The sequence below is a fragment of the Lissotriton helveticus genome, chromosome 3_1 (genome assembly GCF_964261635.1).
Source record: "Lissotriton helveticus chromosome 3_1, aLisHel1.1, whole genome shotgun sequence".
Classification (NCBI taxonomy): domain Eukaryota; kingdom Metazoa; phylum Chordata; class Amphibia; order Caudata; family Salamandridae; genus Lissotriton; species Lissotriton helveticus.
Window position 1 is genome coordinate 687,062,072 of NC_136061.1, and position 26,706 is coordinate 687,088,777.

General features: G+C 44.3%; 1 protein-coding gene across 2 annotated transcripts in view; it reads right to left on the minus strand.

Annotated features, from left to right (window-relative positions):
- The window catches only part of VPS13C (vacuolar protein sorting 13 homolog C), a 2,773,485-nt gene that overhangs the window by 329,457 nt on the left and 2,417,322 nt on the right, over positions 1-26,706 (minus strand). For both annotated transcript variants that reach the window (XM_078680824.1, XM_078680823.1), the window contains exon 79: positions 10,957-11,071. In XM_078680824.1, the coding sequence (XP_078536950.1) occupies positions 10,957-11,071 (115 nt within the window). The remainder of the gene's footprint in view (positions 1-10,956; positions 11,072-26,706) is intronic.

A 26,706-nucleotide genomic window follows, 5' to 3' on the forward strand; every position in this document is an offset into this window, starting at 1 on the left:
CAGATCACTGGCAACTTGGATGACTTCAAATATGTCACAATCATCCTCGTACTGGTTGTTATTGTCAAATTCACTATCCTTTGTGTGCTTTTACATGAAATAACTCAGCATGCCGAGATCTGGATGGTAAGGCATGGGTCTCTAAGTCCGATATAACTATTGGTGCTGTGTCCACCATCAGCAACATCGTTATCTGCATCAATACTTGAGCCAGTGGCATCAGTCGTGACACACTGAAGATGGAATCATAGGTGGCAACAAAGCTGGAGTCGATGCCACATATTTCAGGTAAGGGGTCGACCTCCTTGAGAGATTGAGGGGCACAGTCGGCATTTAGGAAGAATCTGCATATGGTAACCCAACTGGAATCTCCCTGGGTGTCCAGAAAGGCTCTAGAAGAATCTGATGTAGCACCAACAATCTCCTCCATGGCTACCTTTAATTTCTGTAGCTGCAATGGTGTCACTGTCTGTTCAGGATAGGGCCGAAGCAGGACAAGCATCGGAATCAGCTCTGCATAGGTAGGGGGCAGCTCTGTGTCCTAGAGGTGTCTGCAGCGCTGAGCAACTCAGAGTGGTGGGAGTGGAGGGGATAGTTAAATATTCTTTTCCGTGCCTTTTAGGACATGCCTGAGCCCTCGCAGTTGCAGACGGTCTTCTTATTCATCTTGGAGCGATACAGACACGATGCCTAGTTGTGTTTGGAGCCAAGGCATCACAGGCAGACGACATGCGTGTCCGTTCATTGACATCTGTTGGTTGCAGTCATAACACGGCTTAAAACCTGTAGTCTTAGGAGGTGACATTGTCTGCACACTATAGAATTTTAGGGAAAAAATCTTTGTCTGCTATGACAGGATTTATGCTCAGGATCCTTGCTTGCAGGCGTGGAAAGAAAGGAATTGACATCAGTGAGTGCAGATGGTGCAGATATATTGGTTTCTATGTCATGTCCAAGGCGAGATGGACCCGAAACAGAGCTATGGTGAGGAATCTCCGGATTAAAGTCTCTATCACTCTCTAGAAGTATCTGGAGTACCCAAAATGTGGATCGGTATGATGCATTTTGTCCATGCATGCAAATAAATCATTGTGAGCAGGTGAACCCAGAGGTAACATCTACCCTCTTGGGTGAGGAACTACAACGACCGAGATCCTTCGTGACGGGGAGCAAAATGCTAGGGCCAGACGCTGGCAAATCACAGCCAGAAGAAAAGACACACCCACCTCTCATGTCATTCCACAGCACACCACGGAGGTGGAGAGGGGAGGAGTAGACCCTGTAAGCGGTGTTTCGCCGCCCTTGAAAGCGAGGCCAGTCCTGGAAGAGACATCGTTGGACAGCGGAAGCGAAGCCCGGGACCAGGAGTCGAGTGCGGACGTACAAGGCGCCCAGCAGAACAGGGAACGCAAGGACGGCAACCGGAGCAGATACGAGGAAGAAGAAGCAGACGACCACTGGACCGAGGAGTGGTGGCGTCCACCGGAGGAGGCTGAAGAGCGGCTGCAACTCAGGAGACTTACGGCGGAGCCGGTGAGTGATGCTGGTTCAGGGGAAAACGGGGAGGACTAGACGAGGGCAGCGGTAGGAGGGAGGCTATCGGGTACGGGGAGACAATTGCGCTTTACTAACAACGTAGTGAAGAATCCTAGATCGTTGGCACATCTTCTGATTGTTTTTATGCACCGCGTTCAGATCCCCTTTACACATACCCTACCCGTTTGCTCCTCCACATCGTCTCTAGTGTTGGAACAGTGAGCAAACCTTAGAACTCACCGGGTTTTGGTGACGGGATATATAAATAGCTCTATCACACCACAGAATTCACTGACGGCCTCCTTTCTTTTTCCTCTTTTGCGAGCCTCCGGGAGTAGACACCACCATGGACAAAGCCGAGCACCAGTCCCTGACCACCGGTCTTGCCATTGAAGATACGGAGACAGCAGCACCACCAACCCATTCTAAGGACTCTGATTCGGAAGAACAATCCCCCTCTGCCATAAACCCCAAACTGTAGCACTTGACAATAGAATAACCACTGTTCAACAGTACATAAAGCCTCCGCGTCTGTATATCCATCCTGCCCTCCCACAATCATCAAGTTCCAGAGCAGATAAAAACCAGAAACAAGCATCCTGGGACCGGCTTCGGGGTATCTCCCCTCATCAGCCAAGCTAGCTTGATTCCATTGACATAGCGAGCACGTGTCCCATGTCTGGGCATTTACCCCCAGTCACAGGTCTGGATTACATTCATTCGTTTTTTGCTCGTGATATGGATATAGCTGAGTCCAAACTTGAATGGCATGGCAAGCAAAAAAATGATATAGTTAACCCAAATCTGTTACTGGGGGTGAATGTTTGATTAGTTCAGCATTCCAGCCATCATCTGTTCTTTTAGTATGTATCACCCTAAGTGGAAAGGATATGCCCAGACATAGGTCCTGCACATGCTATGTCACCGGATTCCAGTAAACCTGACTGATGAGATCCAGAAACTGATCCCAGGATGCTTGTTTCTGGTCCATGGACGAACTGGCATGACAGTTGTGGCTCGAATGCTCCCATGGGGAGCAGGATCAAAATTGATCTGCATACAGCTGGGTCCAAACTGGAATGGTGTGGCGAGTAAAAACACCTATAGATTTAACACAGAACAGTGCCTGGGGGTGAACCTTTGATTAGTTTTGCATTTGGTCCATCATCTGCTCTTTTTGCATTTGTCGCCTTATGTGGGAAAGTTATGCCCAGGCGTGGGTCACATTCTCGCTAGAGCACAGGATTCAAGCTAGCCTGGCTGATGTGGGGTGACACCCCTAAACTGGTTGCAGGATGCTTGTTTCTGGTCCAAGGAGCACCTGGCCTGGCAGTTCAGGCTTTACTGTTCCCATGGGGAGCGAGGTGAAGACTGATCTGCATATAGCTGGGTCCAACCTGAAATGGTGTGGCGAACAAAAAAACACAATGGATTTAACCCAGATCTGTGAGTGGGGGGGTGAATATTTGATTAGTTCAGCTTTCTGTCCATTATCTGTTCTTTTAGTACTTATCGCTCTAAATGAGAAGGGTATGTCCAGACATACCACCGGATTCTAGCTAACCTAGCTGATGAGGGGTGCTATCCTGAAATCAGTCCCAGGATGCTTGTTTCTGGTCCATGGACGAGCTGGCCTGGCAGTTCCGGCTGGGCAGCTCCCATGGGTTGCAGGGTCAAGGCTGATTTACATATGGCCAACTCCAAACTGGAATGGCGTGGAGAACAAAAAAAACCAATGTATTTAACACAGATCTGTGTCTCGGGGTGAATGTTTGATTAGCATTCTGTCCATTATCTGTTCTTTTAGTACTTATCACCCTAAGTGAGAAGGGTATGTCCAGATGTAGGTCCCATGCTTGCTATGCCACCAGATTCTAGCTAACCTAGCTGATGAGGGGTGATATCCTGAAACTGTTCCCGGATGCTTGGTTCTGATCCATGGACGAGCTGGCCTGGCAGTACCAGCTGGACAGCTTCCATGGGGAACAGGGTCAAGAGTGATTTGCATATGGATGGGTCCAAAATGGAATGGTGTGTTTAACAAAAAAGCGGTGTGGGATGGTCCCAGCTTTCGATGCAGTGTTTGGTTAAAGAGCGAGTTTTCAGGAAGGCACAAGTAAGAGTGGGGTCCACGTTGTAAGTGGCTGTGTAGAAAGGTTCAGGTGTGCAACTGTTTTGTCTTGTCTGTGTTGTGAGGTTGGCATATGAGATTGTTCAGAAGACAGTTATGAGGGGTACATCCAGGCAACAGCATGGGGAGAGGCGTCCGGGATATGGGTATGAAGAACCACGGGTTGGATTGGAGTAAAATTGGCATGGGGTCTTGGCGCGGAGCACAGGCAGAATGCAGACAGTCGCAGGTGGATTTGACTTTGGTGTGCCAGCAGCTCATCCAACCTGCTGCCAGCATTAAGGAGGTCTGAGTGTGGAGGTGATTCTGGGGTGGTGTTTAGTGTTGGGCATGGCTGGGCATGTGTCAGGAGCAAGGTACAGCTGGGCTCAAAGGTGGGAAGAAAAGGCTAAGGAGCCTGAAAATAAACAAAAAGAAGCAAGAGAGGCTGATTCAGAAAGAGAAAAAAAGCACAAATTGGGGGCTCTGAATAAAAGAGTAGAAACTTAGGCAAAAAGAAGGGAAAAGATAGTCGAAAAGCAGAAGAAGGCGTCAAAAGAGAAGTCAGTGTGACAACGTTTAATATGGGTTTACGGATATTTTCCAGACTGATTCTTTTTTGTTATATCTCTTGACATGATAATATGTTTTTACTATAGAACCCTTGTTATTATGCCTGGAGTGACATTTTATGGAAAAGCAAAACCCATTTTATACAACGTCGCAAACATTCTCTGTTACTTGCTGGACTACCTCTGCTCCCTGTACGCAGGTTTAAAATACACTTTATTTTAGATTAGAAAGTGCCCTCTTCTTTAGAAGAAAGCTCAGTGATATATATCTCAGACACAATTATGTCTGCAAGCTGTTAAAATCTGCACAGGTTCCCCGAGAAAAATGGATACAGTTTCAAACGCTGTTAGGATTCTAGAGCCATACATAAAGTCCTGGGATTTCTTAAAACCTTTCCACAGCAAATCATAGGACACATCATGAAAAAAGGTCAATGATTTCTGATTCATTTACCCAAAGTTCCAAACAGCATAGAAAGGCAGCATACTCTTTTATTAAATAAACTTAGCTCAGACTGGTAGGCTTGACACTAGATAGGGGGTTCCCTTCCCAAATATTCTGTGTATTTGAACAAGACAAAACGTGTATAAACTTTGCATTTGTTTGTAGCCTACACAGCAGGGACTCCAAGCACCACCATGTTCAATGAGAAATTCAGAACACGTTCTGTTGTATTCAATGACATATGTAACTATATACATATATATATGTAGGAGGCTGGCTTAGTACATGGTGCACACTTATTTAAGTGATGCACCTTGCACTAATCCAGGCAACTCTTATGGTGATTTTAGTGGTATTAGATAACCATATAAAGCTCTGAAAGTGGTAGCTGTGAGAGCAGCCTTCAGGCTTATCTTGAAGGGGTGTACATCAGCTTGTATTACCAACTTTATTCAATAGTGTAAGTTAAATGAAAAAGAACCACACAGTGGCTATATAAAAGTAAGTCTATTTATTACACAACACAGTCATTAGCACATTGGCATATCTCCTACCTGGAGATATCAACACAATACACAAGAATACTTAGTAATAATCATTAGCTGGGGAAACAAGGAACCATCCAGGGTAAGTACCCAGGAGCCCCACGGAGGCTGTGTGTCAGTGGCTGTATGGGTGGGTGTGTAGGTGTGTAAGTGGGTTTGTGAGTGGCTGTATGGGTGTGAGAGTGGGTGTATGAGTGGTTTTGTGGGGTGTGTTAGTGGTTGCGTGAGTGGGTCTGTGAGTGGTTTTGTGAATCTGTGAGTGGGTGTGTGAGTGACTGTATTGGTGTGCGAGTGGTTGTGTGGGTTTGTGTGGGTTTGTGAGTGAGTAGATGCGTGGGTCTGTGAGTGGGTGTGTTTTTTTTTATTGGGTTCTGGATCTTCAGATCCACCTGAATCCGCCCAAAATCCATGAAGATCCTCGCGTGTTCAAAAGAAAAATGTTTTTGAACAATTTCTTGCCCATGAGGGGTCTCTCACAGACTCCGCCATCCGTCCCTTGGGTTCAGGGTACCTCTACCCTGACCATTTCTATCACTTTTACATTTTATTCCGCCCCTGGTAGCCGCGTCCCGATGCACAAAATGGCGGCCGCAAATTTCCTCTCAGGTTGCGGCCAGTCAATCACCACATTGCTGCTGGCACGTGGATCCATGACGGATCCAAGTCTCTAGATATACATAAATCTTTTTACTTTAATAACTCAAAAACTAGTAAACAAATTACACCATATTACAAAAAGCACTCTTTCTGGACCAAGATCTAGCTTTCTGCTAAATATGGTGTAATTCCATTGAGGATTCGGGCGGTTTGTCGTGTCTAAAATCCCTATGGGAAATCGAATGAGGAAAATATGCTTTAAGACACACCCTTTTTCTCAGCCCTCGCTTAAAAGATCACCCCAAAACTTTCCATACAGCAGCTGAAGTGACTAGAAAATTAGTTTTGAAAATTACGTGAAGATATGTCAAACAGCGCCAACGTTTTTACCAAAATAAAAAATGCTTTCCCTAAGGTCCTGAATATAACTACCTACTGAAGCCTGTCCGTATGTAATACATATACATATGTCATTGGCATCTTAAGTGTGTGAACTAGGTAATAGTGTCTGCTGAACTGTGTTATGCCATAAAATATGATCAAACCAATAAACTTATTTTTTCACCTAAGCAGGAGGTGGTAGCGTGTGTGTGTGTGGTGTGTGTGTGGTGTGTGTGTGGTGTGTGTGTGGTGTGTGTGGTGTGTGTGGTGTGTGTGGTGTGTGTGGTGTGTGTGGTGTGTGTGGTGTGTGTGTGCGTGTGTGTGTACGTACGCACGCTTTGGCAGTGAAGCAGAACTAGACTCAGAGTGTGCTTTTTAAATTAGTGTAAATCCATTCAGTAATTTTTGAGATACTAATGTTTGAAAACTGTGTCACACAGACATTATAGAGTTAATATGTAGAGATGTCTCTGCCTCTTAAACTCGTGAGCTAGATGCTTGCAAGTTCTCCCAATCATAGTGTAATGTTTAAAAAATGTGAATGACTGAAGAGCTTCCATTATATTTTCCATCATCCTGAAGCTCGCAAATTTGCACAAACCTACAAGTTTCGCAGTGTGAAAAAAATCCATCATACAGCAAGGGGGTGACTTAATGACAATTTGTAGGCCACAAAAGGGAGTAAACAGGTCACCAGAGGAGTGAAAAATTAACAAAATACCATGAAGAATTAAAACAGTAACAGGTACATGCATCAAAGCATTTTGCAATCGCAAACGGTGTGAATCGCAAAAATCGGCCGTTTGCGATCGCAAAATCCTTTTTTGGAATGCATGAAGGTACAAGGCCCTCGCAATTTAAGAATTCGCAAATATTTGCGAATTCTCAAATTGCGATTGCATTTAAGGAATCGCATTTTGCGATTCCTTAAATGCAATGCATGAAATATTTAAAAATTGCGATTTCGCAATTAAGGGGAGCAAATTACCATGAGGTTGAACCTCATGGTAATTTGCGAAAACTTTGAAAAATGCACTTTTGTGCATTTTTCAAAGTTTCATGTTGTGCCCACACATGCCCTAAGGGCATGGGTGTGCACAACATAGGTGCACAGATTGATTTCAGGGGTGTAACAGGGTGTCCTGTGGACACCCCTGCAACCTTGAAATCGCATTTTCAATTTGCGATTCGCTAATTGCAAATCGCAAATTGAGAATTTCTTCCCATTCATTCCTATGGGTCTCTAGGCCCATAGGAATGAATGGGGAGGTATTCCTTAATTGCGACTCGCAATTTGCGAGTCGCAATTAAGGAATAATAAGAAATTGCAAATTTTAATGCAATTTCTTGATGCATTGCATTTTGCAATTCCTTAATTGCGATTCCTTATTTTTCGCAATTAAGGACTCGCAAAATGCAATAATGATGCATGTGCCTGTAAGTGTGTAATTTGTAAAAAATAAAATGTTCTAAGGTCCTCATTACTAGGCTACTATTGCTTGCACCACCCATTGCTCCTGTCAGCACTCCCAATGACAGTACCAAACCAACTACTAACCATCACACTTGTACAAGTGTGGCAATACAGACTATTCCATGCTACAAGAACGGCTTGGTTGGCAGGTATTAATACATTTTAAAGTATATTGAATTAACAAACAACTGTGTGCTTGTTTCTAAATTAGACAAACAGCACCACCATGCCGGAGACTGTCATAAGTGTCGGTGTTGACAGTTAAGTGCCGAGCACGGAAACCACCAGCTCAAATTATGCATTGAAATTAGTGGATAGTAACTTGACAAACAAGCATTTGCAATGCAATAGGTCTCGCAGTTGTGAGAGTTTGAGCTATTCGCATTGTAAATGGCAATGCCTTTTATTTACGTGTTGCTTTTTAAAACATAAATGAAAGGCATTGTCATTTACAATGCCAATAGCTTAAACTCTCGCAAATGCGATACCTATTGCATTGCAAATGCTTGTTGTAATATCCACTGAGTTCCTAGTAAACGCGTGAAAGTGGTTAATGAAGGCTGTATTGGACGCTAATAGAGATCCGAAGGGCCTTCTGTATATTATTTTGGGTGATCTGTAGAGGAAGCTGGGCAGACAGTCACAATATGCGAGAAAGGCGTGGGTTTCTCTTTTACTAGCGATTTATTCATTTGACTTCCCTGTAGAGTATATTCGAGGTGGTCTTTGTAAAGTAGATTGGTGATAAATTAATGCACTGGCTGGTCTCCATTGATTAGCAGGTGATGTATTTGGGGGTAGCTGTGTTGGGTGCTAAATGGTTTCAAAACACTGCTGTGGGCTGTTTAGGTAGATCTCTACAAGATATCTGGGTTGGGTGTAAAGGTGGTGTGGAGGGATGCATGGGTTGCTGTGTGGGAGGGGGGCTGTTGGGACTCACTGGAAGAGAAAACGATGTGATGGTTTGTAAGAACCCTTACCTCCTCCATGGTCACAGCTGCTGTGCCTAATGCTTCCACACTGTGCACGTCCACTGTGGAGCGGTCCAAACCGCCGACAGCACCTATTGGATGTCTCAAACACAAAACACTTTATTGAGTCCAGAGCGAGATGCACTCCCATTGAACCCTGAGACTACGTCGGATATGCGTGTGAAAGATATTGTATCTCCCCAAGCAATCACACAACGGAGTCTATAAAAAAGCGTTCCCCATTTGATGGCATCCCCAACTCAAGATGGCCGTTGCGTGACCCGAAAATCAGCAGACGTTGCTCAACGTCAGCTATGCCACATCGCTTGAGCACCGATAAAGTTGTTGCCGGCAGAGCTAGATAATACGTAAGACAGATAGTGAATAGCCAAGACCAGACGGAGAAAAACTTCAGAAGCGTGTTATCATGTAAGCCTGTACCAGCACTTACAGACAACGCAATGGGATGAGAACACTTGCGCTGCTCACGTGCACCAAGGAGCGCTGTTCTGGACTATGTACTGCTCAGACTGAATTCAACAAGAAGCTAAGATCAACAAGGCTGTCATGGGGCGGGACTTCCGCGGGAAGGCCGCGCCCAAGGAGTGCGTGGCCGAGAGGAGCAGTGATGATGCGGGGCTCCCATGCATGAGGGAGAGCCCCGCGGCAGTGATGCGGAGGAGACGACACCAGCGCAGCGACAAAAGAGCCCGGTGAGGTGGAGGGTGATGTGTGTGGTGTGGTGTGGTGTGGGTGTGTGTGTGTGTGTGTGTGTGTGTGTGAGTGTGTGATTAGATGTTGTTTGTAAGCAAAAAACACTAAGGCATGGTAGTATCGGAGGGTGTTTGCGGGCAAAAGACACACAGGAGCAAAATAGCTATGGTATACGATCTACAAATGTTACCGGGTGGGCTTAATTGTTTGGCCAAAACTAATCTAGTAAACACGGCGGTAATAACGGGTGAATGGTGTAATAGCGGAAGCAGCCGCATAGGTTTATTTTTTTTTTGCACATCAAGAGGTTGCTTTGGTGACATGGGCGTGGCACTGAGAATAGACTGGCGGTACAATGTATATAGTGCACGACAATGTCTCACCAGTCAGTGGCTTTGACTTTCGATCTTTACTTAATTGGTACTTCTGTCGGGTAGGCCAGGTACTCAGAAAGAGAGCGATGGCGTGAGTTAAATATTTAAAGGTCACCCTCCCGCTCGCATATAGCGTACGAGCAGCAGCAGAGTAAGCACGAACTCAAAAATGAATGTCAAATGAAGCTTCTACCACATGGCGCCAGTGAGACGCACGCTCACAAAATAGAAAGTAATTACCTCGGCATGCTGCCATGGAAGCGCGTCTGCGCAAGCGTGTCTCTTTAGAAGCGCGTCCACAGACACCAATCGGCGCGGGCCCCAGTCTGTACCACTTGGCCGGCAAGACGACAACAATAGATCTCGCTGGTGACAGCGCTTTTGCGCTGCATCACCAGCGAGACCTAATAAGCAAAAATTCACAAGCACATAGCCACCATTTTGTCATCAGAAATGGACGTTACTTTAACAGACTTATGAATTTGAATGTTTCAATACACTAAATTAAATACTATAATAAAACACCACTGAATAAAAATGACTGGAGGACAGACAACGGCCGTGCACGGTCAAAGGCAGTGTGCACGGTCAAAGGCAATATGCAGCTGAGGTGGACGCATGAGTGAGTTCATTGTAGGGCCTGCAGTCAATTCCTGCTTCACAGGACCAAAGGCCATGTGAATCGGGGGTTGGATGACTACAGTGGGTTGGGTGCAGACGTGCAAGCAAAAGATTGGACACAGAACATTAAAAAAAAATAATAATAACTGAAATAACAAAAGTTAAAGATTCAGTAGAATTCAGGGAACAAAAAAAATCTAATTGAAATTTGCTATAATGGTATGAAATGCGTACCATGCACCATAACTGATTTCAAGTCAAGTCTTGCTCTTGGCAGACAGGTGTTTTTCATGTGCGTTCAACAAAGGAGTGAACTGTTCTAGGCAGGGTCGTCAGTTATGGTGTACAGTGTGCTTTTCACATGCAAAATTTCTGAGATTTTTGTTTCCTAATCCATATATACTCTAACTTTTGTTTTTCAGTAAAATAAATATATATATACATATATACACACACATAATCACTAGAAGAGACAGGGGGGTTTGACACTCTAGCACGCAGCTGGCTAAATTTAAAACATCATTTTAATAATTTTCACAACTATTATCAACTGCCTAGACTCACAGTTTGTCAATAATGTAATGGTTACATTAACAGAAATAAGTTGTAATATTACCTCAAATAGATCATAGCCTTCAGCTTCACTCTGGTCATATGGGCGGATGATTCCATCCTCATGGATAAAGCGTGGGGCACGGAGTTTAACCACATCTTCTGTTGATTCTGCTACCCTGTTAATTGATAAGCATTAACTTTTCAGAACCTCTTCAAGCTTCTTGATTTAGAGATATAAACAAGAAAATTCTAGCTGTGGCAGGTGGCAACTACTGAGGATGGGGAGGCGGGTAAACAAAATAAAAGAAAAAGAAAAAAGAAAAGAAATTACCGGATCCTGGTGTCCTCCTCACCCCGATTTCGTCTGCTGCAACTGAGAGATGCCCCAGCAAACTCCCTCGACCAATCCAGGCCTGCTCACATGCTGGTAACCAGAATGTGAGCAGTGCCCTGATTGGTGGTAGCGGCCTCTCTCTGTGCTCCCGAGGGCCCTGGATGCCTTTACTTGCTCTCAACCTACCTATCTTAAGACAGCTGGATTTAGAAGTTTAAAGTGTGCATGTGTGGCTGGCTGGCTGGCTCAAGATGGCCGGCCAAAGACACATGCACACTTTAAACAAGTGCAAAGGTACCCTTCTGCCCACCACTCCTCCTGCTCAATTGGCAGGCCCTGCCCCGTCCTGACGCTTGGTTCAGGGAGGGATGATAAAAAATAAAATGGAAATCAATTACCATTTTATTTTTTATCTCTGGTGCTTTGTGGGGCAAGAAAGGGGGAAATGTGCTTGCGCTCTAATGGAGGAGCCGCCCCTGAATTCTAGAAAAGTCACTACTGTACAACAATTGGAACTGAAAATAAAAAAAACAATTACCTGGCTTAGCGTTTGTCATAATTGCCTTGCTGCAAGCCTTAAACATGAACTATTCCTTAGGAAACACATTGAACCCCTTAAGTTTGCTTGGCTTGATAGAAAATGAAACGATTCTAATGGCTTATACTCCCAATCATCAGCTACTTAACAACAACAAATCTTCTTTTGAGTCCTGATGAAGCAAGGGTGCCTACTTCTGCTTTTTCCTACAGGAGTGAATTGGCACACTTTGGGGTTACTCGGGCAGAGCAAGTGGTGAAGGACTGACAAGAAGGGTCTTCATGCTACTGGGAAACCTCTTTCACTAGGGATCATTTGCATCAGCCCACAATGGGGAGTATTCACCTACAACCAAGTGAGGTGTGGTTGAGCATGATCTGCACACTGTGGAGAGGATATCCTCATTATCGGGAGGGGGGAGTGTTATCTTCTATACCGATTTGGATCCAACAAGATTTAAATTTGATCATCTGTGTTTTTGAGGTAATATGCATATTGCGTGTAAGAATGGACTTTTCCTGCTCAGTGGTGAAATTAATATAATTAATACCTACCTTCACATAGCTCAGAGGTGAAATCCAGAATCTGTTGTGCAAAATTCAATGTGTCTTACAATCATCCAGTGGCACACGAAAAAAGCAACACGTGGCCCAACATTAATGTTCTATTGACATTTACAGGTTCTAATTGAGTTCAGCAACACCACTTCCATTACCAACACCATTGCCACCACCACCTTTACCACTACACCAGACATTACCACCATTGCATTAGCACTTTTACCACCACGTCCAGTATCATACGTCTGGCACAACCATCGACATACCACAGATCATCTACAAACAGACCCGATGTCAGAAATACAGGGGCCTGGCTTGCGCGCCACACGGGATGGCGGCGTGACTGCGGAGCTCTTTTGCCGGCTCCAGTTCGTGACTCTCTAACGACAGCTACAACGGTCACTTTCGTTCTTCAAGGCCAAATTTCTCTCCCTCAAGATGAGGTGAGCCTCTCACAATGTTTTTGTAATTCTTTTTGAGCCCAAATGAGTCATATATTTGACGCGTCTCGGCTCGTTCATTCCGGCAGCCATTTTGTTTTTTCCTGCTCGAGTCCTGATTATTTCCTACGCAATGCCTCCTTTATTTCCATTTTTCTCCCCATGACTGTTGCCTGAATTGCTCTCTCTCTGAAGGATATCTCTGGGGACTGGCTTCATTCTTCATATCAGATGCCAATCTGTGAGTTTTGTTTTCAACATGTTCCCGCTTCGCCTCAGACCTGAGAGCCGCCATTTTACCTCATGAGAGAAAGCTACAATTTTGTCACTAATTTGAGGCTTATAGTTTGTTGCTTATTTTTCTTCTTTGATACAAGTGTGGTCTTTTTAACTCCTCCTCTGCTGACACTCGCAGTCTGACTTCTTTTGCCTTAAAAGTGTCTTTGAGAGCGGAACCTTAAACTCTCTACTACTACTAAACCTCCTACTTGTTCAGACTCAGATTCAGCTCTTCACGACATGGAGGAGGTTCCTTCACAGAAATCGGACTCTTCGTCTGGACAATTCCTAAATTGCCCTCCTCCAGTAAGCTCCCAACAACAGTGTCTACCAAACGCCTAAAGAAGGACCCTTCTTCACCAGGTACTTCTTCGGCTTCTGCTTCCATGGATTTGATCCTTGAGGAGATTCGTGCCCTCATACCCTTCATGGAGGAGACCACTAAGACTTTACAATTTGTGCACAATAAATGGTCCACATTGGAATCCTGTGTGCTTATTGTGGACTTATCTACGGAATCCCTTCAGGCCTCATGTTCTCGGATTACTTCTATGGAGGCAGATATATCATCTCTCAAAAGGCAGGCATAGGATTTGGAAAATCGAAATCGAAGAAATATCCTTCTCCTTTATGGTGTTCCGGAGCATATTGAAGGATCAAATCCCACTGTTTTCTTTCAATCCTTTGTTCCAAAAATCTAGGACTTACCTGCCTCAGTAACCCTCAACATTCAAAGGGCGCATAGACTTGGACCTAAAGTATCTAACAAACCCCGAGGTGTCATTATGCTATTTCTACAATACACTGACCTTCTACAAGTTCTGTCAGCTGCTAAATCTAAAAAGCAAATCATGTGGGAAGGACATCGCTTATTCCTATCGCAGGATGTGGCTAAAGCAACAGCTGATCGCCGGAAAAAGTTTTTAGATATGCGTCCACAACTACGAGCTCTTAATGCTAGATTTGGATTGCTTCATCCCTGCCTCTTCAAAGTTACTTATAAGGACAAGACTACGACATTTGAGGATCCAGTGGCTTTACAAGAGTTCCTTCATCATCAAGGACCTGATGTAATGGACACCTCAAGAATTGTTTCATTTGTTATCTATGTCTTTCGTTTTGCAGTTGTTTCTCATGTTTCTCATCTTGCTTCTTCCATTTAGGTGTTCCTTTATACTCTTCCTATATAACCTTATTAATCTTTTTCTCTTCCTCTACAGGTATTGCTCTCTTTAAACTCACCCCGATGTGTCCCGTTTGTTCATGTGACGTTCTGATGTAATTCAGCGGATGTCCGGTGATGTCTGCTCTTGCTGTTGTCGTCGTCTTCTGGCGTCGTCACCCCCGCTTGTTGTTTGTATTTGTAGGTATGTTTTTCATTTGTCTGGTTTTGACTTGTACTGTATTCTTTTTCTCTATCTTCTACTAAATACCGAATTAAAAGGCAACGGGTGTTATCCCATTTAGCCAGGCTTAAAGACTGAAGCCTCGAAACTCAAACGTAGTTGGGTGGGACATGTATTCAATTCCCCTGCAGAAAAATGGAGTCGTGATTTTATGCCATAAAAAGTTGAACGTTTCTACTGTTTCTCAGGAATGCGATGTTGATGGTCTTTGGGTGCTTGTTAAACTACTTACAGATCAGATTCCTATTGTTATTTTTAATGTTTATGCTCCTACTGGTGTTGATAAATCTTTTTGGCCTGCTATTTCGGAAAAATTGGGTACACTTAATGATGATTATATTATTTTTGGTGGTGACTGTAACCAAATTCTTGATTCGATCTTAGACAGAAATTCCAAAGTTAAATTTTCCACTTCTACAATGCATTCTCAATTTACTGCCTCTATTCATCATAATGCACTTGTAGATATTTGGGGATTATGTCACCCCGATCTTAGAGAATATAGTTTTTACTCTCCTTCCCACCACTCACTATCCCGTATTGATTATCTTTTTCTAAGTAAATCCTTAGCTCAACATGCCATTCATTCTGACATTGGCTCAATTTTAATTTCAGATCATGCACCTGTTTTTGTTGATATTTATCTCATTCCCTTTTCCCCCCACCCAGGAAGATGGAGGTTTGATCATTCTTTACTCCTCGATCCCACTTTTTGTACTAAATTCAACGCTTTTGCCACTGAGTTTTTTATGATTAACCAAACCCCCGATTCCCCTTTTATTATGGTGTGGGATTCTTTCAAAGCAGCTGTTAGAGGTTTTATCATTAATTTCGTCTAACAAAAGAAATATCTTTTAGAAGCTCAATCTGCTCAACTTCTTAATGAAATCAAACAACTTGAATATATTTATTACCTTTCCACTTCTGAATCCTCTCTTAGGGATCTTATTGATGCCAAATTTACTTTCAATACATTTAGCACGAATGCTGCCTCAAAGTTTTTATAAAAATGTAACTCCAGCTATTATGGTGGTCAAATTAAAATGGGGAAATTATTAGTCAATTATCTTAAAATACGAAAAGAAAGAACGAAAATTTAATCTATTCAAGGACCTACTGGTGTTTCTTTATTTAAAGACAAAGATATTCTAAATGAATTTGTCGCTTTCTATAAAAATCTCTATCCTCCTGAAAATAGTCCTGACTCAGCTGATCTTCTCTCCTATTTTCAAACTATTCCCTCACCTCCTTTAGGTCCCTAGAATCTCGGTGTTACGACATGGAAAAGCTCTTGGTCCTGATGGTTTTACCATTGAATTTACTGTCATTTTGCTTCCCTTCTCTTACCATAAGTATTACTCTTATTTCAATCCTTTTTTTACTCAGGCTCTTCCCGTGGTACGTTTTAAGAAGCTTTGATTTGTTTTATCCCGAAAGATGATAAAGGTCATTCTCTTTGCAAGAACTATCACCCTATTTATTTGGTAAACACTGATTATAAAATTTTTGCCAAAATTTTGGCTCTTAGGATAGATCCAGTTTTGCCTGATTGAATTGGTCCTGAGCAATCAGGTTTTGTTAAAGGACGACTTTCTTCTGACAATTCACGGATCTTTTTCAATATTTTAAGTAAGGCCCCTTCGCTTACCCACCCTTTGGCCGCTATCTCCCTAGATGCTGAGAAAGCATTCAATAGGATAGGTTGGGATTTTATTTTCCAGGCTCTCAAGTGGGCAGGCTTCCCACCTAAATTTATTTCTCTTGTCTCCTTACTCGATTCTGGCCCTCGGGCGTCAATTTTTGCAAATGGTATGGTTTCGGATTATTTTGCATTACAAAGAGGTATTAGGCAAGGTTGTCCATTGTCCCCTTTATTATTCGTTTTAGCTTTAGAACCCTTTCTCACTAAAATTCGACAAGATGATAATATCTCTGGTTTTCATTTCGGTTCCCAACAAATTAAACTTTCGGTTTATGCTGATGACATTCTTTTATACTGTTCTGATCCTCAATCTTCTCCTCCTTTTTTCTTGCAACAGGTCTCTTCCTTTTCCAAAGTGTCTGGGTATCGTCTTAACGTTGATACATGTGAAATTCTGCCTTTAAACCCTCTTTGTCAAAAACACCTTTTTGAAAACTCTGGTTTCTCTTGGCAACCATCAATGATCAAATACTTGGGAATTTGGTTTGGTCCTCTCTTGTCCGATACTCTTAAAATAAACTTTGAACATATAACCAAAAAATGTAATGCAGCCATTACCCGATGGAACCCTCTCTTTCTCTCTTGGTGGGGCCGTCTCGACTCAATTAAAATGATACTATTCCTATGATTCCTATTCATATCTATGATCATTATTTTAAGCGAATCTATTCTACTCTACTTAAATTTTTGTGGAAAGGTAAATGTTCCCGTATAGCCCTTGCTACCTTGAAGAAGGATAAATCTACTGGTGGACTTAAATTCCCTGATTTTAAAACTTAGCATCAAGCTTTCTCCTTGAAACAGGCTACTCGTTGGCTTTCGACTGATTTTCCCTTCTATCCTCTCTTTGACTTAAATTAGAATCTTCCTTTCTTACCCCCTTTGAGCTTCGCAAAATCTTATCCTTTACATCTAACATGGCCTCCCTTCGAAACCCTATCATTTCCCGCTCTCGTAATCTCCTTATTTATTTTGTGTCCTCTTCTTACCCCTCTATCCACTCCACTCACTTACAGCCTATTTTGCATAATAAACAACTTAAGATTCATAATCGCTCTATATTCTGGAAGACTTGGTATTCCCAAGGCCTGAGATGGATTTGCCAACTTATTTTTCATAATCAACCTCTTCCCTTCTCTGATCTCCAATCTCAATTTTCCTTACCTTCTTCTTCTCATTCACAGTATAATTCGCTTTGCCCCATTCTTGTTCAATACCTTCAATCACTACCTATTACTAATGACATTCCCAATAAATGTCAACCTATATCATCTGCATTGGTGCAGTCCCCTTCCACTTATTTTCTCTATAAATCTATCCAATTTTCAGTAGACAGAACTAAATCTAAGATTGAGGTGGCATGGGAAAACGATTTTTCACAAGATTGGTCATTGCCTTTTGGGATAAGATGTGGTTGAAGCTTCATAAATCCTCTAGGGCGGCAAATACCACTCAAAACCTTTTTTTCATTTATAATCGTATTTTATTTACTCCATTGACTTTATCGATTTTTTCCTCTGGCACTCCCTCTACTTGTTTGTCTTGCTCATGTCCTTCTGCTGATCTAAAACATATGCTATTTGAATGCCCCCCCTATACTCCAGTTTTGGAAACTTATTTGGTCCCAAATCCCAAAAATGTTTACATTTCACTTTCCCTTCTCCATTACTAACATTTTTCTAGGTTCTCTCTCTCCTATCTACCCTCAATCTTCACAACATTACCTGCTCATAGACCTGTTGATAGCTATTGCCTTTCATCTCATTACCTCCAATTGGAAACAGGCTAATAATGTCACCTTTCGCTCTTGGTGGAATGGGGTTTGTTTACATCACCGCCTTGACACGAACTATGTCTCTCCCATTTCCCTGGCAATCAAACGAGACCTTCTTTGGCTCCCCTTGGCCAATTATCGACAAATACCTCTCAAACTAGTTCAGATGAGGTTCAAAAACCACCATGATTCTCCCAATGCCTTTTACCATTTTTCATTAGCTAACTACCAATTATTTGTTTAGTATTATTATGCTTACGATTTTATGTCTTTATGCATAGTTTAATTGTAATTTTCCTTTGTTCTCTTTGACGCTTTGTAACTCCTTTATCATTTTATATTTTTATTGTATAATCTATATGGTTGTATCATTTTGACTGTTTCTTCATTTTTCTGTTCTCTTGGTTTCAATAAACTAAAACGTAAATAGAAAAAGAAATACACACATCCAACATCATACAAAAATACACTCTTCATTATGTCAATGCAACCAGAATCATACTTTACTACTATCATTTGGTGATACAACCAACCATACTACATTATACATCACAATGTACACCACCATGTTATAACACACACACAATTAATATAACAAACCCACCATCATACATCTGCAAAACCAACATCATATGTTAACACAAGCACAATCATATTGCAACAAAAACACTCACATCACCATACACCAAGAAACTCACCATCATATACAAACACACTCACTCATATATCCGTACAATCAACATAATTGGTCAAACATGCCCATTACTTTACACAGTATAACCATCGTCACACTGTATCACACTAATCAGCATATGACCACACAAACAAATATATACGTTTACACAACCATCATGATACACCTTTAAATAGATACCTAAGCCATACCATCCTGGCGGTGGGCTGCAGACATTCTCACACTACAAAGTCCTGCAGGACCGAACGGGTGAAATGCCCTTCCCTGCGGACCCGTCTGTCCAGGCCATAATGTTTGGCAAACGTATGCATAGACACCCACGTTGCTGCCTGACAGATGTCCAGGAATGGGACACCACGTGCCAATGCTGTGGCCTCAGCCTTCCCCCCGGTAGAATGAGTTTGCAAGCCCTCAGGGGGCTGGTTCCTAGTGAGGGTATAGCAGATCTTAATGAAGAGAACAACCCAGCAAGAAATGATCCATTTCCGCACTGTCTGACCTTTTTTTAGCTCCCACACAATCCACAAACTGTTGGTCGAAACGAACAAGTTACTTACCTTCGGTAACGCTTTTTCTGGTGGATACAGTATCTGCCTGTGGATTCCTCACCTTATGAACAGCCCCTGTGCCAGCATTCTGCAGAATTTTTTCCTAGCTCTCTGCGCCAACGAGGAGGTCATAATGCCACGGCTCCACTCGCGACTCCGCATGACGTCACCGGAGCCATGAGAGAGCCTTGTCGGTGTGATGATGTCAGTTCCACCCATTTTTTCCATGCCCCCGAGACGAAAGGGTGAAGTGAAAACATATTCAAAGTATACACAGTACACAATATTCAACAACCACACACAGTGTAAATTCAAAAGAAAAGCCAAAGAGCAACTGCATTTTTTAAACACCACACAATGCAAAATGATACATCAAGTATTAAACTTATAAGGGTGGACATCGGGGAGGAGGGTGGGTCAGTTAGGAATTCACAGGCAGATACTGTATCCACCAGAAAAAGCATTACCTAAGGTAAGTAACTTGTTCTGATGGAGACATCTGCCTGTGGTTTCCTCACCTTATGAATAGATTCCCACAGTGGTCCCACTCCCGGAGGAGGGTGTCCACCCTTCTATACCAAAACGTCCTGTATTACACAGCGCGCAAAGTGGTCCTCCCTCCTCATTTCGGAATCCAAGCAATAATACTTTGGGAAAGTGTGGAGGGAGGCCCAAGTATTTGCCTTACAAATTCCCACTACAGGAACCCCTCTGGCCAAAGCAGAAGTTGATGACTTGGCTCTGGTAGAATGAGCCCTAATACCTTCAGGAGGCTCCTTACCAGCCAGGGCGTAGCAGATCTTGATGCACAAGATATTCCACCTGGCTAGAGTGCGCTTGTGCACAGCCTTGCCCTTCAGGTGTCCAACGTAGCCCAAATGAGCTGATCGTCCACTCGCAAGCCCTTGGTTCTGCCCAAAGGAAAGCTCACAGCTCTTTTAGGATCTAGGCGGTGAAGTCTCTCCTCCTCCTTGGAAGGGTGAGGGGGAGGATAGAACACAGGAAGAGTAATGGACTGCCCTAGATGGAAGGGAGTAACCACCTTAGGCAGAAAAGAAGCCCTGGTCCTAAGGACCATCCTTTCAGCATGTATGGTTAAAAACGGGGGTTCTGAACTGAGAGCCTGAAGCTCACTCACCCTCCTTGCTGAGGTAATAGCCACAAGAAAGACAGTTTTAAAATACAAAAGTCTCAAAGGACAACTATGTAAGGGTTCGAATGGGGAACCCAACAAGAAAGTTAAAACAAGATTCAAATCCCATTGAGGCATAACAAAAGGTTTAGGTGGAAACCTATTAGTGAGGCCTTTAATAAACCACAAAACAATGGGAGATTTAAATGAAGACGGCTGAACCGGCAAACAAAGAAAGGCCGAAAGAGCTGACAAATATCCCTTAATAGTGGCCACAGCACAACCCTGTTGAAAACTGAAGAACATCTGACAAGTGGGCTTTTAAAGGATCAATGGATCTCTCTCCACACCATTTAACAAACCTAGACCATCTATAAGAGTAAATAGACTTAGTGGAGTGTCGCCTGGGCGATAAGATAACATCCACTGCATCATGTGGGAGAGAGAAGGAACTCGGGTTGCCCAGTTCAATCTCCATGTATGTCACGAAACAGTGGTTCATGTGGCAAAAAATAGTCTAGAAATAATGGTAATAATGTTGTGCAATGGCATTCAGAAATGGACCACATGGATGTCAGACAGAGATGAGACCGAATACAGTTTGATTGAATTTTTTCAATTCATGACAGTTATTGAAATGGTTTTCACATATATACAAGAATAGTGCTTAGTGTCCCCAGTGTGTATTGGAACCAAAAAACAAGTAAGAGCGAACTTGTGACAACAGTGATATATACAATTTGGTTTCCTTCATATGAGAAACGACCGGAAAAAATAGTAGCTATTTCTCCAGACACTGTATACAATGAACAATGCTGGTGTAGTGATTTGTTTCTCTTAATAGTCGACGGCGTTTCGACCTCTTTTGTGGGTGTGGGGTCTCTTCAGGACCTAATAAGGTAGGGACATCTGAATGTTAGAGGAACAATATGTGCAGCCAAGTGCAAACAGTGAAGAACACCGGTGTGGGAATAAAGTAAATAGGATACTCACACTGGACCCGGCAGGGTGCTCAGTGTGAGGCAGTAGAGGGTGGGAAGGCTGGCAAGCCGGGTGCTGGCACGGAGGGCGCGCTGCCTGTTCACAGTGCTATTCCTGGAGAAATTGGCTCGGTAGATAGTTCAATCTCCAGGCATGAAGGTACAAGCTCTGGAGGTGGGGTTGTAGAACCTGCCCCTGCGACTGCAAGAGGAGGTCTGCCCTGAGAGGGAGACGGAGCGGCGGATGCAATGAGAGGTGAAGTAGATAGGAGTACCACACCCATCTTGGCCAATCCGGCGATCAATATAACTTGGGCCCGGTCTTGGCGAATCTTCCTCAGAACCCGAGGAATCAAGGGTATGAGAGGAAATGCGTACAGGAGTTGCGAGCTCCCTGCATCAGATACTGAAGACTGCAGAACAACGGGCAGTGAGCGTTCTCATGAGTGACAAACAGGTCCAACCGAGGAGTCGCCCACACCTGGAAGATGTGATGGACCACCTCTGGATGAAGCCTCCACTCTTCATTGGCCGAGTAATGCCGACTGAGACTGTCCGCACGAACATTTAGCACACCGGCTAGATGATTTGCAAACACACAAATCTGATGGTTCTGTGATCAGGACCAGAGTCGCAGAGCCTCTCGACAGAGACGATATGACACTACACCTCCCTGTTTGTTGATGCACCACACCAGAACCGACTGACCGCAAAGGTAAGGAAGGAAAGCCAATAGTGCCAAACATATCGCCCACAATTCCAGAAGGTTGATGTGAAGCAACCTTTCCTCTGGGGACCAAAGACTTTTGACCTCCAGATCATTCAGATGAGCACCCAACCCCAGAGTGGAGGCATCCGTGATCAGTGTGGCTACTGGAGGAGGAGACTAAAAGGGCTTCCCTTCAGGTCATATTCGCTGCAGCTTCTCTGGAGATCCTGACCGACTCCCTGAGATCTCCGTTGTGCTGATACCACTGCATGTGGAGGCACCACTGGAGTGCCCTCATGCGCCAGCGCGCATGACTGACCAACAGTATGCAGGAAGTCAACAGACCGAGCAGGCGAAGGACCGGAACGACCGCTCCATTGTGAAACAAAGTAATCATCTCCTGAATGTTTAGAATCCTTTGAGGAGGACAAAAAGCTCGACACGCAGTAGTATCCAGTACCGCCCCTATGAATAGGTTGCGCTTAGAGGGCACCAGGTGAGATTTGGGCACATTGATTGAAAAACCCAAGTTGAACAGCAGTTGAGTCGTTACTTGCAGATGATGAAGCACCATCTCCGGAGACTCTGCTTTCAGCAGCCTGTCGTCCAGATAAGGGAACACTGGAATCCCCGATCTTCTGAGATGAGCTGCCACTACTGCCATCACCTTTGTGAAGACTCAAGGTGCAGTAGGAAGACCAAACGGCAGGACCACAAACTGGTAGTGTTGCGACCCTACAGTAAAACGGAGATACTTCCTGTGCGACTTCAGGATGGGATGAGAAAATACTCATCCTGTAAATCGATCAACACCATCCAGTCCTCTTGCTGCAGCGCCAAAGGAATCTGAGCAAGGGTCAGCTTCTTGAATTTCTCCTGTTTGAGGTACAAATTCAGAACCCTGAGGTCCAGGATCGGACATAACCTGCCATCCTTCTTGGGGATCAGGAAATACCGGGATTAGCATCCCTGAACCCTCTCCTGCCCTGGGACCACCTCTATCGCACCTTTCTGTAAGAGCACAAGCACTTCCTTCTGTAGGAGAAGTAAATGGTCCTCTGAAAAAAAACCTTAGCAAGGAGGGTAAGGTGGAGGAAATTTACGAAAGGGAAGGGCATACCCATTCTCTACAAGGTTTAAACCCCAAAGGTCTGACGTGACCGATTTCCAACCCTGTAGAAAATGAGACAACTGACCCCCTACAGGACCTACATGTTCCAGGATGGGGGATCTAGGGCTGCTTTCCTGCATTACCGGGGGAGCAGGGAAGGTAGAGGAGGAGGAGGTGGAGAGATTGCGGGTAGACCCACGTTGTCGACCCTTGGTTCTTCCTCTATAGGACTTATAGAGCGGATGTTGCTGCTGCTGTTGAGGTTGTCACAAGCTACGAAAGGAAGACCCTCCAAATCCACAATATTTTTTATATCCAAACCCCCTTGACTGGGTTAGCAGTCTCAAAGACTTCGCCGTAGCTCTACAGTATTTAAACCTTTGAAGGGCAGAATCCGACTTCTCCTCGTAAAGCTTTGACCCATCAAAAGGCAAACTAACCAGGGTAACTTGAACATCCTGGGAATTACCAGAGGATCTAAGCGAAGCTTGCCTCCTGGTAGCAATAGAGGAACCTATCATTCTAGCCACTGAATCAGCCGTATCCAGGCCAGATTGAATAACCTGTCTATCAGCAGCCTGAGCCTCTGACAGAAACTCCATAAAATTACCCCGCTTTTCATCCGCTAACTTGGATGCCAATTGCTTAGCTGAGTCCATCAAGGCATGTATATAACGGCCCAACAAACAGGTAGCATTGGTAGATTTAAGAGCCATCCTTGAAGATGAAAAACTTTCTTAGCCTACTGCTCCAGTTTTTTAGAGTCTCTGTCAGCAGGATCCTGGGGAAAAGCACCCGAAGACTGTTTAGAGTAGGACGCCTGCACCACCAAACCTTCTGGAGAAGGATGAGAAGACAGAAAGAGAGGATCCCCTGAGCAGACCTATACCTTCTTGGCACCGATTTAGACACAGCAGGAGAAGAGAGTGGTTTCCGCCATACCTCAAGAATAGGCTCAGTCAAGGCTTCATTAAAAGGTTACAAGGGCTCAACTATTGAAGAAGGCGAATAAAAAACCTCAGTGAGCAAATTTGGCCTATACTCAGCAGTTGGTAACTGTAAGTGCAAAAGCTCCGCCGCCTTTCTTATAACAGTATGGTAGGGGCTACCTCTTGAGGTGGAGAAGCCTTTGTGGAAGAAAGCTCCCACTCAGGGAGAAGTGTCCAGCCCACTAGCATCCTGCATGCCTTCAAAATCACCCACTGATTCTGCTATTTCACCCTCTTCAACCTCCTGCCTTTGATACTGCTCCCACTCCAGCAGTTTCTGCGCCTCTCTCCTTGGAATCGGCGTCGGCGGCACCATACAAGGCACCGACATCTCTGGAGCCGGCGTCAAACGAGGATTCGAAGGAGGAATCTGCGCCGCACGAGGCCGAGATGAAAGTCCACCAGACGGCGCCAGGAACCGAATGAACGGCGTCTAAACTCTCAGAGGCGAAAACTGCCATGACGGCACCATCGGCATGAATGGCACAAAGGGTGCCTAGGCATAGTGCTGAGCCACACCCAAGTTGAAGCCCAGCGGACCCACGGGTCCAGAAGGTGCTCCGGAGGGGAAGGCTGCCTTAGCAAAGACTCCGTACATAGCATTAAAAAAATGCATAGGATCTAATCCTGGAGTTGGAAATTGCGGAAATGGAGTTGACCCACAATCCAAATGAGGAGCATCCGGAGTCGGAACAGCTGGATCCACCAGAACCACAGGATTGACCTCGTGCACAGGAGAAGCAGGAGAATAAACAATCTGGAGTGGTAACTCTTCAGAATCCGGCAAACCCATCGGCGCCGGAGACTGCGCCGGAGTGCCTTTAGGAGAAGGAGATCTCTCCGGAGTCACTCGAGGAGAAGGCAAAGGAGACGCAAGTTCTTTTTGATGACGTCGAGGGGCCAGCAAAGGTGACTTCGAAGCCTTACCCTTCGACAAACAGTGGCGAGGTTCATGTCTTCTCTTCTTTTTGTGTTTCCTCGACTTCGACGAATGTGAAGCCGATTACTTTGCTCTCTTTCGGCCTTTTCCTTCCTTCTTCACCTTAGCCATAAACAGCTTAGGTTCCCGTTCTTTAAGAGCCTTAGGGTTCATCTTCCTGCAACTGGTACAGTTCTCCACGTGGTGATCCGACGACAAACACCATAAGAAGTCTTCATGGGGGTCAGTGATAGACATGTCACCCCCACACTCTCTGCAAGGCTTGAATCCAGACTTCCTCGAAGACGACATCCTAACAGAAACATATTAAAGATAGAATCAACAAAAAAGTATCTATACAGTTTGGAGAGAGCCAGAAAACCGTTGCGCGTTGATGGAGCGGAAAAAAGGGAACCCAATGTCATCACGCCGACGAGGCTCTCTTATGGCTCCAGTGACGTCATGCGGAGTCGCGAGCGGAGCCGAGGCATTGTGACGTCCTCGTCGGCGTAGAGAGCTAGGAAAAAATTCTGCAGAATGCTGGCACAGAGGATATTCATAAGGTGAGGAATCCACAGGTAGATGTATCAATCAGAAACATTTGTACAGTCACAGTAGAACGACAACTCTCTATTTGGGTCCAGACAATAGAGCTGATACTCTTCCTTAGAGGGATGTGGCTGGAGCAAAAAAGGTGGCAGTGTGATCAATTGACCCAGATGGACTTTCGGTAAAAACGAAGCATGTGTGCGAAGCACCACTTTACCCACATAATTCATCATGTAGAGAGGCTTGCATGATAAAGGCTGCAATTCTGTTTAGATGTTATCACTACCAAAAAGGCTGTCTTGATGGTAAGCAGCTGGAGGGGACAGTTATGTAAAGGCTCGAAAGAAGCACATAAGGAATGTGAGAACCAAATTAAGATCCCAGTGTGGCATGAAAAAGGGCAAAGTTAGAAACATATGTACAAGCCATCTCATGAACCTATTTACAATAGGGGACTTGAACAATGAAGGTTGGTCCGGCAGCCGCTAGAAAGCGGGCAGAGCAGAAAGATAACCTGTGAGAGTACCCAATGCAGAGCCCTGCTGGACAAGAGTAGGAATAAATAGAAGAACAGTAGATAGAGAAGCAGAGAGGGTCAATAGACCTCTCTGTACAATATTTGAAAAAACATTGCCAATGGCAAGCATATACTATCTTAGTGGAGGGCCGCCTAGCCGCCAAACTAACATTACATACTTCCTGAGAAAGGCTCAAAGCTATCAACTGTCGATGCTCAATCTCCACGCATGGAGGTGTAGAGTTGACAGGTTTGGGTGGACGACCCTCCACTGCTGCTGCAACAGAAGATCCTCCCAAAAGGGCAGACTGATCATAGGATCGATGCTCTTTCAAAGAAGCTCTGGATATCAGACTCTCCGTGTCCAGTCCAGAGCCACAAGAATGACTTGGGCCCAGTCATTCTTGATCTTCTTGAGAACTCTGGGCAGAAGTGATATGGGTGGAAAGGCGTACAGGAGGCTTGAGCTCCACTAGCTTCGAAAAGCGTCGCCGAACGGTAGCCGTCTTGGTAACTCCAACGAGCAAAATTGCTGACATTGCGCATTCCCTTCGGAGGCAAACAGATCTAACCAGAGATAAAAAATAAAATGGTAATTGATTACCATTTTATTTTTAATGTCCCGTCCTG